The sequence below is a fragment of the Nelusetta ayraudi genome, unplaced genomic scaffold, assembly GCF_046127955.1.
Source record: "Nelusetta ayraudi isolate G7.1 ecotype Tasmania unplaced genomic scaffold, CSIRO-AGI_Nayr_v1 ptg000120l, whole genome shotgun sequence".
Classification (NCBI taxonomy): Eukaryota; Metazoa; Chordata; class Actinopteri; order Tetraodontiformes; family Monacanthidae; genus Nelusetta; species Nelusetta ayraudi.
Window position 1 is genome coordinate 4,037,501 of NW_027466170.1, and position 24,053 is coordinate 4,061,553.

Here is a 24,053-nt window from a genome sequence, read left to right on the forward strand (position 1 = left end):
TGTCGGCTACTTCAGGAAAGCAAAGTGAGCCCCGATATAATATATTTAATATCTAATATTTTATCCGATTTTTTGATATGCTACATATGTTCAGCAATAAAACTTCCTCAGTGAATTGTGATTTTAGCATATATTCAACGCCATGATGGATATTAATACTGGAAAACAGTTTACTTTAATTAATGAACATGTTAATGTTTTGGATGATTGAAATACTTAAATTTAAAATAGACATTTAGAATTGTGTGTGTGTTAAAATACTTCCTAACTGTGTAAAATCCATTAGGTTTTTATATCTATTTCTGCAGTATTAGACAGCAGTTAGAATTTCAAAATGTTTTGCTGTTTTTTGACATGAATTTTACCATTTTACATTTTCCAGACATGAAGACAAACATTTCCATATAAAGGTCCTTCATTTCACGTGCCTTTTCATTTTTCATTCTGGACTAATAAATGACATTAAAAAAAAAAAAAAAAACACTGACAGGATAGAGATCATAATTATTTAAAACTAATTAGTGATAGTCCTAAAATTGGACATTTAATTGAGCAAAACACATAAAAATGATGATTGTTGTTGTGGATGTCTACTGTTTCTACTTCTTCCTCAATACTGTTTGTTTGTTTGTTTGTTTACCCAATAAAGATGCAGCAGTCCAGCGCAGGTTATTTGGCACATGTATGTGGGTCGTAAAAAAAAAACAAAAAACAAAAAACCAACAACCTTGTGTGGAAGTGGGAACCCTGCAAAATAAATAATGCGAGAGGTTTGCACAAGGAGGAGCACGCTGGCTTTCAGCGGCTGTCTATTAGCATCCGGTGACACGGAGAGAGAGGCGCCGGCGCAGAGCAGGCAAACACACGGCGAGGTGGAGAGGGAGGACAGCTTTATTGGAAGGCGGTGACTGATGTGTTGTTTCGTATTCCTCCTTTTCCCTCTGTGTGTGTGTGTGTGTGTTTGTGAGTGTGTGTGTGTGTGTGTGTGTGTGTGTGTGCGCGCATACTGCTGACTGAAGGGAGGAAGTATCCGCAGCAGAGACACGGGGAGAGGGGTGAGAAGAAAAAAAAAGGTGTTTGAGTCAGAATAAAATCCTTTCATACGGCTGCATGACTGCATACCGCAGGCTCAGAAATACTGCCCGTCTGCAATCAAATGACAGCACAGTGCGTCTCGCTGCAGCTGCAAAAAATACAATAAAATAAACTAAAATAAATAAAATATGACTGGGGAAATAAAAACAAGGCTTCACATCCTCACCCTGGATTCCAGGCTGTTATTTCTGCTCCGCTTTCTCCCCTCGCAATCAGAGCCTCCCTTATTAACAGCGGCTGATTTTGAAGAGCCCAGATTACGGGTTATCCTGGATTATGCAAAAGGACTCCGGTGCACAAACACTTATCAGTTTCATTTCTTTGTCCTGCCAACGATATTCATGCCAAGTCCCGCAGCGCCGTATCTTTGCTCACAGCTGGCAAGTGTAACTAAAGGATTATGCAAGCCGCTTCTACCAGCAAATAGATTTCTCCCGACTTCAGAGGAGACTGCTGCTGATGCGGCCGCCTATCTGTCCGCCAGGCATGCACCAAAACATGTCTGCCTTTTTTCTTTTTTCCTTGTTTTTCCATTTTTTTTTTTTGTTACCTCCACTTGTTTTAGAGGCGCTTTCCAGCCAGGGGAGGTAGTGGAGGAGGAGGGGGATGGAGAGAGGGAAGGAGGGAGAGAGGAGGGAGGGATGAGGAGAATGCAAAAACAGGAGAGTAAACAAAGGCAAGGACAAACCCAGGAAGGCCTCGCTGTGGAAGCGCCTGCAGAGCGTCGCAACCGGGAAACAGTCGCTTCAAAGGCCCCAAACGATGCAAAAAAAAAATTACCTTTGCAAATGTTTTCTAGCGGTAATCTGTGTTTGTCATTTGCTCCGGTTTCTCTGCTGAAACACACACACACACACACTTCACCCCCTTTGTGATGTCACAAACGTGGGACCAATAGTTCTCCCAGATCAGTGGCCACACCCCACACTCTGCCTTCCGAGACCGCCTCGTTTCTGCCCCTGTGGCAGATCCACAGAGGGTCAACTTTAGCAGGAAGGAAGGCTGTAAACAGAGGGCTAAATGTAAAATTTTTCATGGAATATTGGTTTCTTTCAGGAAAAAAATAATAAAAACGTGTCCGTAGAATATGGGACTTCTGAAGAGAAATTCAAATTAAAGCACAAACTTCCCTTCAGGATCAAGGATTTGCCCGTCACGACCTTTTGTGACCCCTAACATGGCCCGCACATGCTCCCCGGGGGGGGCTGAATATTCATTCGCATCGATCCGAGGCCAGAAACAGCGAGGTGACTGCGACAGGTCCGAGGCTGCTCTGCAACACAGCAGCAGCGACCCACCGTCACAGCCTGCCACTGCGACAGCGACGGCTCCTTCAGCACCACGTGTGTGTGTGAGAGTTTCAAAAAAAAGAACCAAAAAAACACACAATGTGACATCAGCAGGTAGCTGCACCAATGGGAATCCAGGAAATGCTCCTCCTCCTCCATGCTGATGGCTCCGCCTCCCAGTCCCTAAGCCCTCCCTCCCGCTCCCTCTGCAACCAACTCCGAGCCATAACGCACACTGTCACGCTTTAAGCATTGCCTTATATTTATTATATTGTTTTTAACTGACTCTATGACTTTTATATCTCCTTCAGATCTTTCTTTTTAATAAATAGGGTGCAATACAGCTCAAAACCGCAATTTTGTTGGAACTACTTGTAGTACGATGACAATAAAGGCTATCCTATTCTATTCTATTCTGTTTTATTCTATCCTATTCTATTCTATTCATTGTTTTGCGTAGAGTACGAGTACTTAATACTTAAGCACTTAATATGGCCATTACACATTATAGAATTACTTTGATTATTTTTTGGTTGTTTTTGTTATTAAAACAGCCTTCTTTAGCACGTTTTTCTAGAACATGGGGCAACTGTCACAGGTTTCTTCAGTGCAAACACTAATTTAACTGTCATCTAGATGCATATGCAACTGCTATCGGTGTCGTGGTATCGGCACGTATTTTACGAGTACGAGCGCAGTACTCAAGCCTGGCATCTGTACCGACACACAATGCAGTTATCGCTATCAGTGCATCCCTAGTTTTGGGGATCAGCACTTGTGACGGCCGAGCTCAGACGTATCCAGGCTCTTCCTGCTGAGCAGGCACGGCCTCTCCGAGCCATTAGGCTGCAAACAGCTGCGAGCGGCGCTTCAGACCCGCGGCGAGCTGCACATCGTCTCATTTGCATACAAAAACAAAAACACAGACGTCTTTAAACTCAGTTTAGGGTTATTATCTCCGGCAGCGGGCCTCCGAAGAAATACTGCTTCCACTCCTGTTCGTTTCTAACGATCGGGTGGCTGCAGCACAGCTGCACGGCTTTATTGCCGCTCTGTTATCTCGACCAAAGGACCCTTTAAGCCAAATGGCCAAAATATTGTAACGTAACGATCCCCGAAGTGACGACGGACAGTTTTGAATAAATAAAGCCGGAGCCACAGTACAGACTTTGCAGGGCAAACGTTGCCGTCGCTGCCATATGTTTATAGTTTTTCATATTATAGCAGCTCTTTGGTAAATGAAGCAGAGGGACAGAAGGCAAAATGTCTTTGAGGCAAGATAAAGGATCATTACCAGGACAAAACAGCTAAACAAAACACTATTTGCATCAATAAAAGGCCCATTTCAAAATGTTCACAGATTGTAGTTTGTCAAATAATAGCATTGGGTGTGTAGATCATTAGCTGGTTGACATTTGTCAATAATTGGTCGGTTGGTGCAGAATTCGAATAAAAAACGTGGCATAGTTGTGTATATACTTTTTCACCACAACAGCATCATCTATGCAGTTCCAGCAAAGTACCACAGAAGAAGAAGCAGTCAGGTCAAGTACAAATTGATAAACAACTTCCGGCGTCAAACTACTGCACTCACAGATGTATTTCAGATTCCGGTGCGAGGTTCCGATTCAAGATTTCCCAGTGGCTGGATTTGGTATTGCAACACAAAAAAATCCCTTCAACCAAAGAAGCTCATTATCGATTATTCGTCTAAAAAAAAAAAAAAAAAAATGATTTGCCAACTTACTGATAATCAACAAAAAGAGAAAACAGGTGCACTATATATAAAAAAAAAAATGTTCACCCCCATTTTGACAGTCACGCACTAAAAAAATCGTCCCTGACAGTTAAAGTTGTGTTGGCAAATTGACGGCCTGCGGAAGAATCTACGCCTCCGCCGGCGAGCAGCAGCCCTGAGAGGAAGAAAAGAGGAGGAAAAAACGTCGAGGCTGGCTGTGAGAAACAGACAACAATTACACTTGCCCTGGGAGGGCCGAGGGAACCTGACCACGTTGCTATAGAAACTCAAGTGCAGCAGAAAGTAACAGGAAAATCAATTCGGATTGAGCTTATCTCGCCGGCTCTCCCTCCTCATCTCCCTGCCGCCGCCGCCGCTCCAAAGCTCCTTTTTTTTTTTAACTGTTGCCGCGCTGATGCAGCACAAAAACCACCACCACCACCACCACCACGTCTCGTCTCGTCTCGCTTGTGCCTTCGTTTCCCGTGCGTTCCGCACCGGCACCGTGAAGCAGCAGCAGCAGCAAGAAAGAGAAGAAAAAAGAAAGAAAGAAAGAAAGAAAAAGCGGCGCCACGGCTGGACACAAATCAGCCTCCGTCTTCTTTCCTGCTCCTTCTCCTTCTTTTCTCTCTCTCTCCCTCTCCCTCCCTTGACCCCTCCCCACCTGCCCCACCGCCCCCACCCTCCTCCCTCCCTCCTGCAGAGGGGCCGTGGCAGCTGTGTGCAGGTGATAAGCGTGTGCAGCGGCGGTGCGCCCGCCTCTGATTGGCTGGCTTGCACTCCCACGCTGATGTGAAGATTGCAGGCTGCGTCCGTCAAAATGAGGCGGCTCCACCCCCCCACCCCCCTCCCACCCCCGGCCGCCGCCTCGTGACGTCACGCACGACTCTGGCGCAGCCGAGGAGGCTGGGATTGAAATCCAGCGCTCGGCTGGGCTGGATGCAAAACCCAGATTTTTCATTTTTATCCTAACAATCTCATTAATAACGTCATCTATTTATTTGTCTGTTATTTAATGGATTAGACGGAAGCTTTGAAGTGTGTCTCAATAAAAATAAGGTGATGACAAGCTGTCGGGCTGCTTTCCTCTCATTTTGTTTTTTGTGAATCCACAGATTGTAAAGGGGGGAAAAGTTGCGATTTTATTCGGTGCAGGAGACATTTGTTTGGTTTACATGTGGGCCTCCAACCACTGGGGGGCAGTATTAAAAAATGGGGAAATAGATGTGAGATGTCAGTGGACATATTGGCTGTATTTTCGATAGAATTTATTTAAAAACAAATAAAGAAAATTCACATTTTTTTTTTCAAAGAAAGTCAATATTAGCACAACAGCCAGGAAGAGGATTTATTATTCCTTTAACAATAGCTGCACAATGGCCGAGGGGATTGAAAGACTTCAATGTGCGTTTGTGTGGGAGCGCGCGTGTGTGTGTGTGTCTTTGTGTGTGTGTGTGTGTGTGTGTGTGTGCGCACGCACGTGTGCATGTTTTCTCAAGGCCTACGGAAGAAGAAGAGGCAACAGGAGGGAAAACGAGCCTTGAGGAGAAATAATGAGGCCTGAAGCCTCGTACATCACAGGAAAAGACGGAAGGTCACCTTGCGGTTGAAGTCAGCTGATCGTCCACCACCACTGGACTCTGCTGACGCTCTCAGTGAGGGTGAGTGTTTGTTTTCAGAACACATACATTCAAGGCTAGAGATTCTATAGAAATTCTGCCTGTTCAGCCTGGTTGACAAAGCCATTGTGTTCCAGAGTTTAGTTTTTTCCTTTTTGCTGTTAAATGCTGCTACTAGATAAATAGCTGCTACAGAGCTTGACGTGGAGGCTGCAGCTGCTCAGTCTGATACCAACCTGACATCTCCTCATTGGAAGAAGGGCCAAGAACAGACTTTTCTCTGCCACTGATTGGCTCTGAGCACGCTGTAGTTGGGCATCGGGGGCTATGAGAGCCTACTACAGCTACTACTGTTAACAAAAGCCTGGGACAGAGTTTAGTAAAAACCCATTTGCACCAATAAGAAGCCTCACACTGTAGACAACTTCACCAAACTGTCTCGTCAAGGTTCTTCTCATCAACGTGGAAGTTTTATTTTGAAGGGACCTTTTCTTCCCGTGGGCTCGTGTACAATATATGTTTTTACGCCAAAAAACTACATTGTAACACGACTTCAAGTCCCCCGATGGTGTAAAAGGACCCGAGAAGATAGTGTTGTAGCCAAGACGGCACCAACCCAGACCAAGACATCATCAAGACGAGAGAGTATCGAGATCGAGACCAGACCAAGACATCTGGGTGTCACAAACAGAGCGCAAAACAGCAGCAGATGGATTCTTCTTCCGTTATTATCTGTCATTGTAGTGTTGGCTGAGTCTTGGCTGGTTAAAAATCCCCATTCCCTCCAGTCCGATATTGAGACAAGACCGAGTAAAAATGCCTCCAAGTCCGAGACCCTTAAAAAGTGGTCTGGAGACCAAGACCATCCTCCAGTACTACACTACCAGAAGCTCCAGAAGCTCCTGAGTGCTGTGTCTAATTTTGACGGATTAAAGATAGCATGGCCTAATCTAGGCGAGCCAATCAGATGTGGAGGCCAGCAGGTGTCCTAAAACCATGATCACGTCTAATCGGAGCAGGAGATGCCCAGCAGGAGGGGCTAGCAGGCTCCAGCCCAGCCTCTGTGTGAAAGTTAAAAAAAAAAAAAAAAAAAATCGGCTCGACATGATTTTCTGTATTTCTGCAGATTTACCACCCAGAGAGCCGAATTAGACGGAGAATTAGCGGCTGATTGGACGGCAGGTGGGAGGGGAAAACTGGAGTGGGGGAATCCTTATTAGGTCGCTGGAGTGATTAAAGTTATTAAGTAGCTTTTTTACACTAATCAGTCACTTTTAAGATGGGATCAGACACCTTTTTTCTCTCTCTCGCTGTGTGTGACTAAGCGCCGCCGGTTTGACCCGCCCACCGCCTGCCACTTTATCTGGGAGCATATGGAAAGCCACGCCCCCTGCCACCTGCCACCTGCCACCTGCCACATTCAGGAGAGTTTATAACAACACAAATTAATTGCTTGTTGCAGCTGTAATTAGCTCGCACCATGTTTATTACTAATCTGTGTCTTGGCCGGTGGCCACGGATGGTTCTGGCCCAGTTCCAGTCCGTTTTGCTGCCCGGCGGAACTAACAGACCCGCCGCGCCGACACAGACGCAAACAAAAAAAAAAAACATATTTCTGGCCATTCTGCAACAATCGCACAAAAACTGATCTTCCTTGTTTGACGGTTCGCCGAGGCATTCCTGGCTCCACAGAAGCTGAAATTTAGTTCGTTATGAGTCTGTGTGATGGAGGCAATATCTATAAATATGGTCTTGAAAAATACTCAGGTGAAGGGTCTCATAAACAGCAAAAAATAACCTGTTTCGAGAGCTCCTCTTTGAGAAAAAAAAACATGTTTTTCGTCGCTTTCATCTCACGTTGACAGACACAAAACTGCAACCTGACACATCGAATGGACGGTTGTCCAGATTGATTATGTTTCTTTCACACGTCCATGTCGGAAAGAGCCCGCAGAAAATAACATTTAAAAACAAGGTGGCGGAACCTTTTGTCAGCCAGTAGAAACAACACAGCACATCAGTCGGCTTGAGGGGCAACATGGCCGCTGTGCTCTGTAGAACGAAATTTGCAGAGTTTAACTAAATATCCAACAGCCAGTCCACAGTGAAGGGGAAACTTTTTGGTGGCAAGTAGAAAAAAAAAAAGACAGAGTGCAGCTTTTTGTTCTTTTCATGAGCAAATCCCATCCACTGATGATGATTGTTTTTTGAGTTCAGCTTGTAGTGGCTGACACCTCTTTTGTCACAATGAAAGAACATTTTAGTTCTTTGATTAATATCAGGGCTTGATTCAAAAATCTAAAAAATAAAAATGCTTCTGCTCAGAGCTTGTAAAGATGGATGAACTCCAATCTAAAACAAACCAGACAGTTTTTGCGGCTGCATTTCCACATAAACAGAATAAGTGACATATATATATATTCAATTGTATATGTATTTATATAGAGATACATACGCATATTGTAGTTTTATTCACTGTTTCAGTGTTACGGAGGATCTGTGTAAGCAGAAATGAGCGCAGGCAGGCAGGCAGTCTGGCTCGCCGGATCGCCTTCATCTTTCCCGAGTGACTTCGCTGGCACTCGGAATCAAAGCGGAAGTGGCTTTTTAAACGGAGGAGGAAAACACAGACGGCGTCATTATTCTGCAATAATCAACCTTCTTTTCATTATGACTCGTGAAGAGCAGGAGGGGGGAAAAAGGGAAAAAAAGGCAGAAGAAAAAAAAAAAACTACTTTAGCGGCGGTTTGGGCTCCTGTCTGGGATCCAAGTCGGAATCAAAGAGGGGTTTCCCCGTCGCAGGAGCCAGATTGCCTATTAAAGATGAGAGCGTGCTCAGCCTCCCGGCGGCCGCCAGCCGTCAGCGCTCTAATCACTCACCGCCGCCGCCGCCACCACCGCCGCAGTGGCCCTAATGGCTGCCATATTGCCTCTGTTTATTAATAAACATGGATGGAGGAGCGCCCGCGTCAACAGTTGTTGATTCTGTCTCTCCGTACGGAGCGTCAGCTGGGAGCGGCGGCGGCGGCCAGGACGCCGTCTGCTCCTCAGTCTGCTGTCGGCCGCCTGGCGCTGCACTGTTTCCCATTTTGTCTTCATTTAGCTCATGTTCTCCATTTGTTCTCCAGGTCTTTTCCAAGTTTTCTGTACGTTTTCTCCATGTGTTCTACGGATGTTTTGCATGTTTTCTCTTAATGTTCTCCAGGTGTTCTCCAGATGTTCTCTGTGTTTTCTATACGTTTTCTCCAGATGTTCTACATATTACCTCTTTATGTTATCCAGGTGTTTTCTAGATGTTCTCCATGTTTCCCCAGGTGTTCTCCAGGTGTTTTCTAGGTTTTCTCCAGATGTTCTCCAGATGTTCTCCAGGTAATCTCCACCGACGTCTGAAAGCAAGTTTCCAACTGCAGAGATGGGAAGTCAGTCCAAGGCTGACCTTTATCTCTTCTCTTCTTCTTCTTTTTTTTATCAGCATGCTTTTGGGGAAACTCGGCCCCAGAATCGATTTCCCTCCATCTCTGTCTCAGTAACCCTTCTATCGATACTTATCAAATATGTATCACGTCCTGCAGCCTTGAAGGCAGCAGAGGCAGCGGTGGGAGACTTCAAACACAGAGTCTGGGGGGAGTTTGGCTCTTTGAGGCTTTCTGTTCAAAGAGGAGCGTCGACGTGATGACCAAACCATCACAGCGGCAGCAGCGGTGGTAAGACTTAGAAAATACACACAACTCTAAAAGGATTTAAAAAAAAACAAAAATGCACAACGTCCAAAAAATATGGAGAAATCTCAGATTGTCCGCAGAATGGCCGCTATTGTGATTACTATTGTCGAGCGTCGACATAAAAGACCGGAGTGAGCGGCACAAAGACGAACAATACACCCCCCACCCCACCCCCACCACGCTGCCTCCCCCAACCTCACTCCTCTCCCTCTCTAAAAGGGTCTTGTCTCGCCCTCTTCCAATTCCCCAAACTCCGCCTGCGAAGCAGCACTCGCATGTTGCAAATGCACGAAATGCATCCTTCAGCTCATGTTCCCATAATTCCCTGTGGCAGCAGCATGATTAATGCACACAACTATTGATTTTTTTTTCCCTTCTTGTGTTGCTCTTTTCTCTCTCTCGCTCTCTTTCTTCATCTTCTTCTTCTTGTTTTGTGGAGCTTGGGTGGGGGGCATCAACACCCTCTGACGCACACAAACACACATACACACACTGCACTGGACAATATTAGCACCTTTGCACTGCAGGTTTCCACAACATGTAAACATAAAATTTACTGAAGATGCATCTGGAGTCATAATCCCATAATCATCGCAACACAACACAGTGTACAAACAAAAAGCATGCACACACACACACACACACACACACCTCAAATGTCTGCAGTCAGTGTGTGTGTGTGTGTGTGTGTGTGTGTGTGTGTGTGTGTGTGTGTGTGTGTGTGTGCTGGGAAAAGGGGTGCAGGGAAAGACGAGGGTCAGCATTTCGCTAACTGCTGATCTCTGTGCCGGAGAGGGAGGGTGAGGGGGGGTCAAAATGTTCTCCTGTTGTTGGGTTGGACTGCAGCAGGATGGGTGGAGTGGCTGTGTTCAAGCAACACAACACACACACACACACACACACACCTCTGCAGCAACAAGCAGTGATGGAGGGAGAAGATGGTTGTTGCCGCCGTGACGCAGTCTGTTGTTGACCGAAGGTCTCTCTCTCTCTCTCTCTCTCTCTCTCTCTCTCTCTCTCTCTCTCTCCCTCCCTCCCTCAGTCACCCTCCTCCTCACCTCCCCCCCGCCGTGCCCTCCATTCAAGGTTGCCCTGACTTTGGGCTGCGCTTTGAAAATTTACAGCCTGCCTCGCTCGCCCTGCCCTCGCTATCAATCTCCGTGAAAAACCGAGTCGGCGGCACGTCGGCGGCATGATAAACTCTCCTCCGCTAAACCAAAACACCTACTGTACACGCTGCCCCCCCCACACACACACACACATTCCCACTCCCGCCTTTTTTAATGCTCATCCTGAACACACTGCCATCCGAGCTGGTGGCTGGTTAAAACTGTGATTCTATTAGTGAGCAAACTGTTTAATTAGCCTCTATAAGCACTCACAAAAACCCATGAGAGAGAGGGGGGGGAGGGAGGGGCGAGCGAAGCAGCACTTTCATCGCTTAAATGCTAAAACTCACGGCTGGGAAGCGCCCGACTTTGAATGTGACTGCCGAAATTGCAGCCGGAGAGTTTTGGGTTGTTGTTGGGTTTTTGTTTTGTTTTTATCTTTAATGATTCTACGAGGATCTGAGAGGCTCATTTGCATGTTTGTTTTTTTTCCCCTGAATAAATGAACAGAAACAGCATTTTGCACAAGGGAGGAAATTGACTGACTTACTGGGGCGCTCTGCCAAGCAGGTTACGCAATGAGACGAGAGGAGAGTCGAGGCCGGGGGAGGAAGTGGAGGTGGAGGAGGAAGAGGAGGAGGAGGAAGAGAAGGTGGTGAAGAAAACAGAACAGAAGGAAAACAAAGCTGAAGATGAGAGGCGGAGGGAAGTAGAAAGAAAGAACAAAGTCGAAAAGAATTTGTTTGTTATGTTAAAACATTGAAATAAACTAAAACTGCCCTTCGACCATTTGGTTGCAGTCGCTTTCTGTAAAGAAGAGCAACCAAAGACCTTCAGCAGCAGCAGCAGCAGCAGCAGCAGGTACTGCTGCTGGTACCTTCACATCCTGCAGCGGCTCCAACTGAACAACGGCTGAACAACTTTGCACAAAGTTTATGCTAAATGACGCCGCTTTGTGATGTCACAGGCTGCTTACAGCGTACATATGAACACTCGGAACTCTGACTGACTCTGGACTTTGAGCAAAATCCAACTTCTGTCCAACCTCAGTGGACCTTTGCTGCTGACCAGCAGTGAGCAGCACTGACCAGCACTGACCTGCAGAGACTCTCTGCTCAGTGCTCACAGCGGCTGCAGGCGGAGAGGTCGGCAGGATCCCAGCAGGGGATTATAATCCCCCGGGTCTGAGTTGACAGATTACAGATAAATCTGCACACTGAGACGACTGCAGCAGCCCCGACTGTCACCCGCTTCAATCTGGGAATTAATTACGCCGAAATGATGAACTCGTCCTTTAAAGGTGTTACGCAGTCAAAGTTGTAACAGTTCATGGTTTTTTTTTCCCATTAGCATTAAATGTTATTTGGTGTCATTGTATTTACTTTTGAGTGGGAACAGAGTTGTTTGTGTTTTGTCATTTTAAAGGTGTAGTGATGTGTTTTTTTCACCGGCTTTACCTGGTTATCTGTGTTGTGTGTGTGTGTGTGTGTGTGTGTGTGTGTTTCTATCAACACTAGTGAGTTTTGCGCTATCCGTTGTCATTTCCTCCCAAATGAGTGTGTGTACATCAACTCAGTTGTTGTAATGCAAATTTGCACGTACAGTAAATTCAACAAACGCAACAGTTCGAGCGCAGCCTCGTCCCGACGCCGCTGTGATGCGATTGCAGACAAAGGGGAGGGGACGAGACGAGCGGCACAAAGAGACGCTGGTGCACATATGCATCAAAATGAGAAGGTCCAGCATTCAACACGCTGCCTCTTTTCTCCCCGTCGCCTCTTTCATCTCCCCCTCGGCCGTGTCAATTGTTTATGGAAAGGCGGCGGGCGGAGGCGAACAGCACCGGTGCAGGTTGTTGTTTTTTCTGTTTTTTTTAATTGATGACGGGTTAATGGTATGTTCGCGGCGGCGTTCGAGCCCCCCCCGCCGCCGTGCGTCACGCTCATTCACATTGAAAACAGCAGGCTTCAAATGGCCACTGAGCTCTGGGAGGTTATTCATATTGTAATTAACTTCTCAATCACACATGATTAATTAAAGCAGGCGCCCGACTCTGTAATCACACATCTATTTTGGACACTAATGCGAATCAGCGGACATCCAAAGACTTTCTGAACCCACTTTTCTCTTTGTTGTGCCCTTAATATTTTCCACCGCGTGCAATCAAACAGCACAGACAGGCGTTCAGGACCAATTTCATATAAAAATTCGACACTAAAAATCTTTGTTTTAAAAAGTCTTCTTTTTTCTTTTGCTAAATGTTCAGCCAAAAGGTTTACAGGTTAAGAAAAGAAGTCAACAAGTTTAAATTCTTTTTCTTGAATGATTGAAGCCGAATATTAAACAAATTACCGCTGTTGTCCATCATGACAACGTGCAAATCAAAATTTCAAAAGCTAACCAATCGGAATCCCTTCAAGCCGCACAGAATATGGCCAGACCAATCAGCATGCAGCCTTTGAGGAGAAAGGGGCGGGCTTTAATGGGAAAAAAAAGGGGGGGGAAAGGACTGGAAACTACCAATGGGAGGCCTTGCACCGTTACCAACTGACTCCAGTGGTAAATTAGAAACAACCCGATTGGCCAGATTTAAAGGTGACAAACGGAGGGGATGGGCTGAGGATTTTCCGCCGCCCCCTTTCCAAACATTTTCTCTGGGCTCCTCCCCCTGAGAAAAGCTGTCTGTCCCTCTACGGAACATCAGTGCATCCAGGTATGAATGAAGGCATGAGGGCAACATCGCCCTGATATTATGACTTGTGAACGTTAGGTTGCTCAACTTAAAGTATCACGTCAACTTACAGCTATTAAAGCAGCTCCAGGTAACTTTCGGTGGAAATGGCGAAGTGACAAAGTAAACTCGCTGCAGCGGCAGTTTATTGATGTGGGAAAATACAAATCGTGGCCTAGCTGGAGCGCTCGTATGTGTCCGGGAAAAACACCAATATGAAATGCAAAACCAACATGGACAATAACGTCGTAGGATTATTGGGTTCCATTCCATGATTTTATAATCTTATGTATTTGTAACAGTAGTATGTAAAACCGCCTCTAAATAAACGTGTGACGTTGCCGTAAAGTGATTCGTCCGGCGTGTCGGCGTGCACCATTGATCCTATTAATCAGTTATCTCCCGCTTTACTGAGTTTGGAATCATGATTTTATGGTCGAAAAGTTACAGAGAGCTGCTTTAAGTTTTGAACAGTAACTGCAGGTTACCGAACAAAACGAACCAGCAGCGATCCGTCCTCACATTCTAATGCACAACATGAAGGTGGGGCTGACAAAGGTGGGGGTGGGGGTGGGGTGGGGGTGTTTGTGGGCAGGGGGGTGAGGGGGTTACGCTTGATGTTCCCAACAAGAAAACCTGTCATTAATAATTCAGCGCAGCTGTGGGATACCTTTATTTTGTGTCCACTGAGACCAAATCTTCTTTCATGAAAGATTGAAGGAGAAAAGAGGAGGAGGGGCTGAAGGAGGAGGGAGGGGAGGGGCGGGGTCAAACTGTAGCCGTCGTAGAGCCCTGCTGGTGTCCTCCTGGCCTTTTTGCACACACGCACGCGCGCACACACGCACACACACTCGGAGTGTAAACACACCCTCTCCATAACAGCGAGAGGTGAAGCCGCTCATGCATCAGAATCGACCATCAAATATTTATCAGCACGCCGCCGTGATTTTTTGACGGCGTGCTCCTCATCCATCTGACAGCGCTCTCCTGCTGCAGCACTTATTGGAGTAAACACGGACGACCCGGTGCCGTGGCTCCGCCCAGCGCCCCCTACAGGAGAAAACGGAGCGTGACGGAACCCAAGGCCGAACGTCGTTCTGAGAGGCTGGCGGGTGAGGAGGAGTTGAACCTCTTCATCCTCCCCGTGCGCACGTGCGCATGTCAGAAGCCACCGAAGTCACTCAGTTCGGGGGGGGGGAGTTGGCGCCATGGATCAGGAGACGCGACTTCACGCTCGAGCACACGCGTTTAAAATGCCACCAAAACACAGCCGTCCCAGAGTTTGCCCTCAGTCAAACGGCATCAAGTGCTCACTTTATGACAGGTCCCTGAACGCACCGCAGCACGGAGCCAGATTGCGGGACGGTGGGCCTTCGACAGATGTGCATTCCACGTAACCAAGACGAGTGAAACACGGGCGCTAGCGCTAATGCTAGTGCTAGCGGTTGGCCGAGCAGCTGGTCTTACCTGAGCTGAGGGAAACTGTGTCCTTCTCCCATGATACGACGGCGACGTAGGCCTCCACAGAAGCGGGGATAATGCACTTGAAGACGGCTACGCTGCCTCTCATGGCCTTCTGGTCAGCCACTCTGACCGTGTAGGGCTCCCGTGAGACTGGAATACAATCAGAGCGACGATGAGTTTATAAAAAAGAAACAAACTACAGCAACTGAAGTCTGAAAGTCTTATTAAGTATTAAAAGCATTTGCTAAATCTGACACTAACGCTCATCGGGACTTTCTGAGGAGCTAAACGGTGTCACTTTTTGTCTGAACGCAGAATTTTACACTCTAAGTTGAATATCAAGGCGCCAGAATCCTGTCCTGAATGAGAAAAACATACAAACACGAGGTTTGGCAACAAAAAAAAGACAGTCATTCATACTTTAAATTATTAAAGCCTCTTATTTTCAGGAAGTGTGTGCGGCCGAGCCTTGTGTGCGTCAGCCTTTGTTTGTCTGACCTATAACGGTGTGCATTAGCCACACAAAGGCAGAAATCCTCTGGGTTTTTGCTAAATGGAGCTACAACAAGAGTCCAGATTAGCTCAAAGTTAGCACGAGGCTAAATCAGCGGGTTTGGCACACTTTTACAAAACACTTGTTCTAGATCCCTCTGTCCTCTTTTGCCCAAATATTAAAAATTATATTTTATAATGAGAGTGTCTGGGGATCACGAGGACCGCACCGCTTCGCCCCCCCCCCCCCCGCTGACGACTCACCGGCTTTGATGTGGACATCCTGACTCCTGATTTTGCCCGAGGGGTTCTCGGCGGTGCAGTAGTACGTGTTGTCATGGATCAGCTTGCTGAAGCTGGACGGCAGGAAGTTGAAGATCTGCAGCGTTCCGTTGGGGTGGACGTGTCGGATACCCGGCACATCGTAGATCTCCTCGCCGGTGGCCAGGTACCAGCGCAGCGAGGCGGGCGGCGCTCCCCCAGCTGGACAGGGCACCGAGGTCCCTGTGGTGCTGGCAAATACTACCTCTTGCAGAGATGCATTGACAAAGTATAAGCTGGAATGTAGGTCCTCACTGAAAACTGCAAGAGAGAAAAAAAAAGTTTCTGGTCAGAAAAATGTAACATCACTGCAAGGTTTTTTTTTTGTTATTTTCTTCTCATTTTGTAGGCGTTTGCATGTTTCGTTTTTTTTAGAAACACATTTTTAATGATATTAATTGTGAACTTTTGCAACGGAGACCTTGAACATCAGCGGAATCCCTCACACTTTAAAGAGTGTGTACGATTTGGCCGTTTTGAAGAAGAAACAGCGACATCAAGTGGTTACATTTTAGATCGCAGCGTCTTTCACTCTCCCTCCCCCTCCTGAACTTGCCAGTGAACTACAGTGGCCTGCGCACCCAAACCTGGATACCTCGTCCAACTTAAGAACACCAAATGACTTTTATTGTACTATGATTATGCACGTATATGTATATTAAGCTTATTAACAATGCAAAAATCACAAATCAAGCCAAATATTCCACACTTTTAAATGTTACTCATCCGTCTTGCCTGAATAAATGCCTTTTTCAGTAATTGGATGTCTCGGCCAATCAGCTTCCTCTCAGTTGTGACAAAAAGCAGGCGGCAGCGGCTGTAACCTGCCCACACTCAAGCTGTTAGCGAGTGGCACCGAGGAATCTGACCGCTCGGCTCCTCACCAGATGGAGGCGCGCAGATAAATCTGCAGGATTTAGCGGCTCTTCCATCTGGCACGCCGGGTTAGCAAATTCAAATTAATAATGAATTAATAATAATAAGAGGTGGACGGACGCATCACCCTCCCTCCCTCACCCCCACGCCCCCACCCAATCCAAAATAATTCATCTCAAGTGCTTCTTTTGGTTTGAACACGACCAGCGGGTTTAGGATTCATCATTAGCACCGCGGCTCGCTGGACCTGGGGATCATTAAATTAACATAAACTGCTATGAATTATGAAGGAGGGTCAGGTGCCTCGGTCGTGTTCCGGCTCTAATCCAGGCCAACATCAAGAGAGAGACATTAATCTGGAACTAATTATAAAACTGTGTGACGGCAATCAAACCCTTTTTTTTTTCACTCCACAGTCAGTTTGCATTTTGTGCATCAGGCAACATGTCCCACTTGTGTGTGTGTGTGTGTGTGTGTGTGTGTGTGTGTGTGTGTGTGTGTGTGTGCGTGCGTGTGTGTGTTGGTGGCCCGGCACTAAGTGGCTGGCGGTGGCACCAGCAGCTGGCGCAGATCTTCCCCAGGGGAGAAAACATTTTAGCGCTTCATAAATTCCTAACAAGGTTTCAGATTGCAGTCGTTTCCATCCCACCCTCTTCTTTTCTTCTTTTCTTCTTTTCTTCTTCTCTTTTTCTCGTTTTTATTTCTCCTGAAGATCACGAGACGTTGGGACGACCTTTCCACGTTTGCTCGCTCAGAAATTATGAGGCCCTAATTTGAAATGATTAGCGTTGCGAAGATCAATAGCCCTGCCTCCCCCCCGCCCCCCCCCCCATGCTGGCATTTGAAGATAAAGATGTTTGATATTTAACACAGTGTGCCAAGTTTTTGATGTTTCAGCGGCATCAAAAACTCTTATTAAAAACTCAAAACATGTAATTTAAAATGTATCAACGTTGCATTGTGGCTCGACGAGGACTTAGACTATTTTTTTTTTCAAGTTTGAAACGGAATTTATCACAATAACCCTCTCAACTTTAAACTTGAAGGACTTTCAGACTTTTTTTGGAGAAAGGTTAAAAGGTCACAAAGGGGAAAATGTTATGAACATGATGAGATTGATACTTTAAAAATTGTAACTTTTTTTTAGCTGTAATGAAACATTCCGGGCAGACTGTGTCTACGAACTTCTACAAACTTTCATCCAATTACTTCTTAAAGCTATTAAAATGGATAAATGGAAATGATACCAAATCTCGAAATTATATTTTGTGTATTGTGTTGCATCTGTTTTGCGCCGTCTCTTCCATCACAGAGTTTTTAATCCCGTTTGAATCTTTAAAAATGCGGCGAGCTGCTGCAGGCGTGTTGATTTTTTTTTTTTTAACTTATTCATTTATTTATGTATTTATTTTACATCTCGTGTGCTTTCCTGTGGCTCCACCGGCCAAGATGAAAATAATACATCAAAGTCGTATTAGATTCTGATTCATCCTCCCCTCTTTCCCCCGCCCGCCCGCCCCCCTCCTTCCCCCTTCCCCACTCTCAGCTGGCACGGCCTGCATCAATCTTGGGGGCTGCTGTATTGATAAAACAGACGGAGCCATGAGGGGAGTGTTCATGGACAGCAGTCAAGGTTAGCGGGAAGCGGGAAGACACTTTGAAATGACTCATGTCTCCCTGTTCAAACAGGCCGTCCGGCCTGACGCTCCTCGCAGCAGCAGCAGCAGCAGCAGCAGCAGCAGCAGCAGCAGCAGCAGCAGCCGCTCTCCTTGGCGGTGAAATATGGAGCACGGCGCCGGCTCTCTGAGATGAAGATCAGCTGATGTAACCGTGCGGGAGACAAACTGGAATAATTAGAATTCAAATTTTGCAGGTTGGGGGTCGGGGAGAGGGGCGGAGGGGGGTTCGGGGGGGGGGGGGGGGGGTGGTGGCACATCAAAGTTTCTCCTACAATTTGGGGCTTTAATTAATATGTTGAGCGCGAGGTGAAGGCAACCGGCTCGGCAGATCAAAGAGGTACACGGCTGCTGTTTTTTTTTTTTTTTTTAAGCTGCTATCCTCTGCAAGCGCTGCAGAAATGGGATTAGGATTTACTCCACGGCTGTTTTGATGTCGCCTCGTTCACATATTTAAATAGTTCCGCTGCGACTCAATTCGCGGCCGGAGCAGGAGGGAGGTTTTAATTCTAAGTTGGGTGGTGGTGGGGGGGGGGGGGGCGGGGTTTGGAGGAGGAGGGTGTGGGGAACGGGGCCGCAGGCGGCGGCTCCTCCACGGGGCCCCCACGCGGAGCTCCGTGTCACAGCCCAACAAACGGCCTCGGGGCGCAACCACTTACTGCATCGCCCGAGAGGAAGCGGCTTAATTGGCATAATTTTTCATGAGCTCAAGCGGAAAAGGTGAAATAAATGAAAGTGTTCAATAATGCATAATGTACATCTATAATTGACTCGTTGCCCCCCCACACCACACACACACACACACACACACACACACACACACACACACACACACACACACACACACGTCTCCTCAGAACCCGAGAGGAAGGAACGCTGCTTCGTTTGACTGTTCGGGGAGCAGGAAAAACGACGACGGGCGCAGTGATTTTTATGTCGGTGGAGGGAAGATGAGCGACGTGGCGAAGCAAAGGAGGCTCTGACTGTTCTGTGTTTAATAGACGGGCTGTCGCTAAGCTAAGATTAGCAAATGCATAAACAGCGTGACACTTTTAAACACATTAAATACTTAGAGATAACTAATTTCAAAATTTCAAAATGTAATAATATGTTCAATCGCATGAGCACGGCTAATTTCTACACGCTGCAATACCACATGTGGCCACTGGGACATTTCTGACACGACCATTCCTATCTCCCTAGCACACTTTGTTGAACTGTCTCCTTACAAAAATGGCACAAAAAACAACAACAACAACAACACAAGTCAGGCCATAGCTCCCGCCCACTTTCTCCTCGGAGGAATTTGATTGGTCCTGACATCTTGTGACTGCCAGAAAATAACGTGGATCACAGAAAATCTTAAAGGCTTCAGACTTTTAGCTGCCTTGCAGGAATAATCCCTGCCTTCCTTCCTTCCTTCCTTCCTTCCTTTGTGCCTCCCTTCCTTCTGTCCTTCCTTCTTTCCTTCATCCCTACCTCCCTTCTTTCCTTCCTTCCTTCCTTCCTCCCTACCTTCCTTCCTAACACCTACACCTGATTTGATGTAAACACATTTAGCTGTTTAACGATGTAATTTAACCAGGACGCAACGTCAAATCAATCTTAATTGCTGTAATTTATTTTGTACAAACCAGAAATATTTGATAAGTTCCTGCAGCCAACAGAATCTCTCTCTCTCTCTCTCTCTCTCTCTCTCTCTCTCTCTCTCTCTCTCTCTCTCTCTCTCTCTCTCTCTCTCTCTCTCTCTCTCTCTCTCTCTCTCTCTCTCTCTCTCTCTCTCTCTCTCTCTCTCTCTCTCTTCACCAGGCTGAAAACATTCTTTGACCTCAAATTTAAAGCACGTGTGCCTTTTTAATTCCGGCTAATTAAAAGTGTTGACAACCCTACTGAGCACGTTTAGCCCTAATCCCGGCATAAGCGGCACACGGCAGCTGCGAGAGCGTTCCGGCTTGGCGCCGCGAGGAGGCTGCGCTCGCTCCCACTGATCTGATCTGCCCGCCGGCGGTACAGCGGGCGCCCCACTTAAATGACTGTCTTCCAATTTGCTCTCATGAATATTAAGCGCCGCCGTGACAGCGCGAGAGGGCCGGCTGCTGATCCCCGCCGACAGATCCGGGCTTCTGATGTGCAGGGAGGGGGCGGGGATTGAGCGAGGGGCCGCCTCCCACTCACACTCTGTTTTCATTTCCCCTAAACGAGGCTGAACGGTTCCCTGCCTCATCATCACCTCGGCCCCGGACAGCGTGACGTCTCAATGAGGCTGCCGCAGCCGGCGACGGTGGCGGCGGTGATGATGATGATGGTGATAAGAGTGTGAGAGAGGGTCTCGTGAGCGAGTAATGCAGCCAAGCACTCTGACGTCTCAAGCATCCGTCTTGAAAAGCTCCAGCCTGAGCAGGTTTGAAGGAGCTAATGGGCGTGGGAAGAAAGACCACAGAAGAAGAAGGACAAAGCAACTGAGAGCTGAACAAAACCGAGTTTCCATGTCATATTAAATGAAATTGAAAGTGAAAAGTATGTATCTACAGCAGACCTGGGCAAAGTACGGCCCGCGGGCCACATCCGGCCCGCTGCGTGTCTCTGTCCGGCCGACGGTCAACGGTGCCGGGACGTTGGCGCGATTTCCAACCTGCCCCCCCCCCCCGTCCACAAGACTTTGCCGGCACATTAGCGTAGCGCGATAGCGTGCTTCCCCCCCCCCAGCGCAATTTCATGCCCCCGCGACAAAACTTCCGTGGCCCACCGACACCACTCAGCTCTGTCATGTGGCCCCTTGCAATAAACAATTGCCCAGCCCTGATCTACAGTGTAGAAAGTAGTAAAGACTAAGAAGAAACAGGTGTGTCCAAACCTTTTACTGGTAGTGTATATATATTATTTACACACGTTTGACTTTCATCTCAAGATAAATTATTTTATTATTGATACTTGCACTCTTAGCTGAAATTCACAGGAGCATTTTCTGGCTAGCACCTCCAATCATTCATCAACTGGATGGTGTTTTTTTTTTTGTTTGTTTTTTTGTTTTTCTTAAATATTGAATTTTTGCTGGTGGACGTGGAATCCTGCCGCTCAGCAAACCTCTCCTCTGTACGACCCGGCTCTTTAATTTACGGTTACGCCACTCGGACGTATCTGATAGAGACGCGAATGGACGTAATCAAATCTGGCCTAATGGTCCACGTATGCGAGCTCCGCCCTAATTGGATCAGGCGGCGGCGTTCTGGCCGTGCAGATGCTTCTTGGCAGAGGTCTCACTTCGCTCAGACCGGAGGACGCGGCGCTCGGCGGACAACCAACCCGATTATGTCGCCAAACATTACGCTTAAGGGCCGTCAGAGAGCGGCTGACGGACGCCACCGCCGCCGCCGCCGCCGCCACCCACCCGACAGGAAGCCCTGCCGCTGACACTTCACCCGGCTGGATGAGTTGAAGTGGAGGTCGCTAACACGGCGCTAACCTGCTCCAAACTGCAGGAGCAACGTCCACCAATTCCATCATTTGAGTTTCCATGAAGTCTTTTAATGTGCGTTTTTCAAGCATGTCAGCCTTCGACCTGTGGAAACCTTTAGCGACCGTTTGTGCGACAGAGTCCTGTTGGCTTCGGCCTCCCATCATCATCACCATCATCACCATCATCATCATCATCATCTCCTCCAGCGCCTGCCCCCCCCCCCCTTCCTCCTCCTCCTCCTCCACCTCCCGCGCCTCAAGCTCATTTTAATACTCCAGACTCATTTGACCATTTTTTATGGATTTACCATATTAAACATTTATTGCAGCCATTTCCACTAAAGCGAGTGTGTTTATTCAACACTTAGGGGAGCCACAGCACGGCTCCTTTCAGCCAGCACCCCAGCAGCACACACACACACACACACACACACACTAAACAAACACACACACACACACACACACACACTTATACACATCTTTATTTTCTCCTTTCCTCAGCGCCCCCCCTCCCCTCCCCTCCTTCCACCTCCACCCCTCCTCGCCTCTGCTTTATTACATCCCTCCCTCCTCTATATGTGCCAGAGCCTGGATAAAAAAAAGAGGAGGTGCTCCCCCCCACCACCCCCCGGTCATTCTCTCCCTCCGGTGATGCCGATGCTGGTGTGTGAAACCAGGCAGGCCGAGCGGAGCGGAGCGGCCGCAGATGTATTGCGAGCGTTTAGCGCCGTGGTTGAATCAGGGCTTTTAATTTAATCATCTGATCAAACACTAATTAGCATAATCACTTGTGGGGACCGATGGTCCAGATAGAGGCCGGCACATCATGCTGCTCATCCTGGCAACAGTCTGGGGGCAGGGGGGGGGGGGGGGGGGCAACACGCAAACAGAGACTCGCTCCCGGGGGCACCCCCCCCTACCCCCAACTCCTCCAGCTCCAACCCCCAATAAAAAAAAATCCTCTCTTTCTGTTCCCTTTAGCAGCAAACCGCCACAAATGTAGCGCCGCTGTTGCTGCCGTCGCCGCCACCGCCATCGACAGGCCCCTCCCCTTCGTGTTTGATCTTGGACAAGGTGGCTGCTGCAGCACTGCACCGCGCTCCCAGCCCAGGAGGTCTGGGAATTCTAGGAATACCACAAAGCGCTAAGATTATTGACACGGCCCTCAGTCTCACGTCCAGGCCGAGAGAGGGAGGAGGAGGAGGAGGAGGAGGAGGAGCGGGTGAGGAGGGGTGAGTGGTGGGTGTAGGGGTGGGTGAGGAAAGGGGAGGGAGGAGGGAAATCGATGAGCAGCTAGAAGGACATAAATCAGACGGCTGCAGCCCCACACCAGGACACACCCACCCGGCTCGCCCAATCAAATGCAGTGAACACACACACACACACACACACACACACACACACACACCTAAAGCCGGTGAAAAAAACACATCACTACACCTTTAAAATGACAAAATATAAAACATAGCCGGCTAAAAATAACGGCGGCTAACTCGGCCTTAAATCTGGGCGTCTGCGCCGGGTTTAAAAATAAAAGAGCGGCGTCGGGAAACCGAGCCGGACTCATTCGTCTTTCTGTCACAATGTCTGTCCAACGTACTGCTGCTAACCCAGCAGCCCAGTTTGAGATCTGGGCCGCTTGGTGGTGGAGGAGGAGGTGGAGATGGAGGTGGTGGAGGTAGTGGTGGTGGTGGAGGAGGAAGTGAAGGTGGTGGTGGGGATGGAGGAGGTGTAGGAGGAGGTGGAGGTAGTGGTGGTGGTGGAGGAGGAGGTGATGGAGGAGGTGGAGGTAGTGGTGGTGGTGGTGGAGGAGGAAGTGAAGGTGGTGGTGGTGATGGAGGTGGTGGTGGTGGAGAAGGAGGCGGTGGTGGTGGTGGAGGAGGAAGTGAAGGTGGAGGTAGAGGTAGAGGTGGAGGTGGTCATGATGATGGTCATTGTAGTGGAGGTGGTGGTGGTGGAGGTGGTGGAGGTGGTAGAGGAGGTGGAAGTAGTGGAGACAGCGGAGGTGGAGGAGGCGGTGGAGGTGGAGGAGGCGGCGTGGCTGAAAAATGACGTCTGAGGCTCAGAAATCTTTGAGAGCAGGAACCGTGAGGAGAAAAACAGGAGAGGGTGGTGGAGATGTTGCTGAGGATCAATTGAGCCTCGGGGCCCTGAGGGCCAGGGTCGGGGCCCCGGCGAGCAGGAGGGCGACTGGATTAGGAGGAACTATTTATGAGGCTGCAGTCCCACCGTTTGTCTTGCTTGTAAACTCATCGCACCTCCACCGACCGTCTCCGAGATCCGAGAGCGGGGGGAAGAAAAAGGTGTGGAGGGGAGCTCAGGACAAGGACTGGCGCTCGCTGCACAAACACGCCGATGGATAAACACAGACGGGCGGAGACAACGGCACACACAGCCTGCAGGAGCTGGAAGTTTGTCCAGCAGCAGCAGCAGCAGCAGCAGCAGCAGCAGCAGCAGCAGCAGCA

General features: G+C 48.0%; 1 protein-coding gene across 1 annotated transcript in view; it reads right to left on the bottom strand.

The window, feature by feature from the left end:
- The window catches only part of dscamb (Down syndrome cell adhesion molecule b), an 89,660-nt gene that overhangs the window by 59,107 nt on the left and 6,500 nt on the right, over window positions 1-24,053 (bottom strand). The window contains exons 2-3 of the mRNA XM_076049727.1: window positions 15,524-15,841; window positions 14,771-14,917 (exon numbers count right to left, since the gene is read on the bottom strand). Coding sequence (XP_075905842.1) covers window positions 14,771-14,917; window positions 15,524-15,841 — 465 coding nt within the window. The remainder of the gene's footprint in view (window positions 1-14,770; window positions 14,918-15,523; window positions 15,842-24,053) is intronic.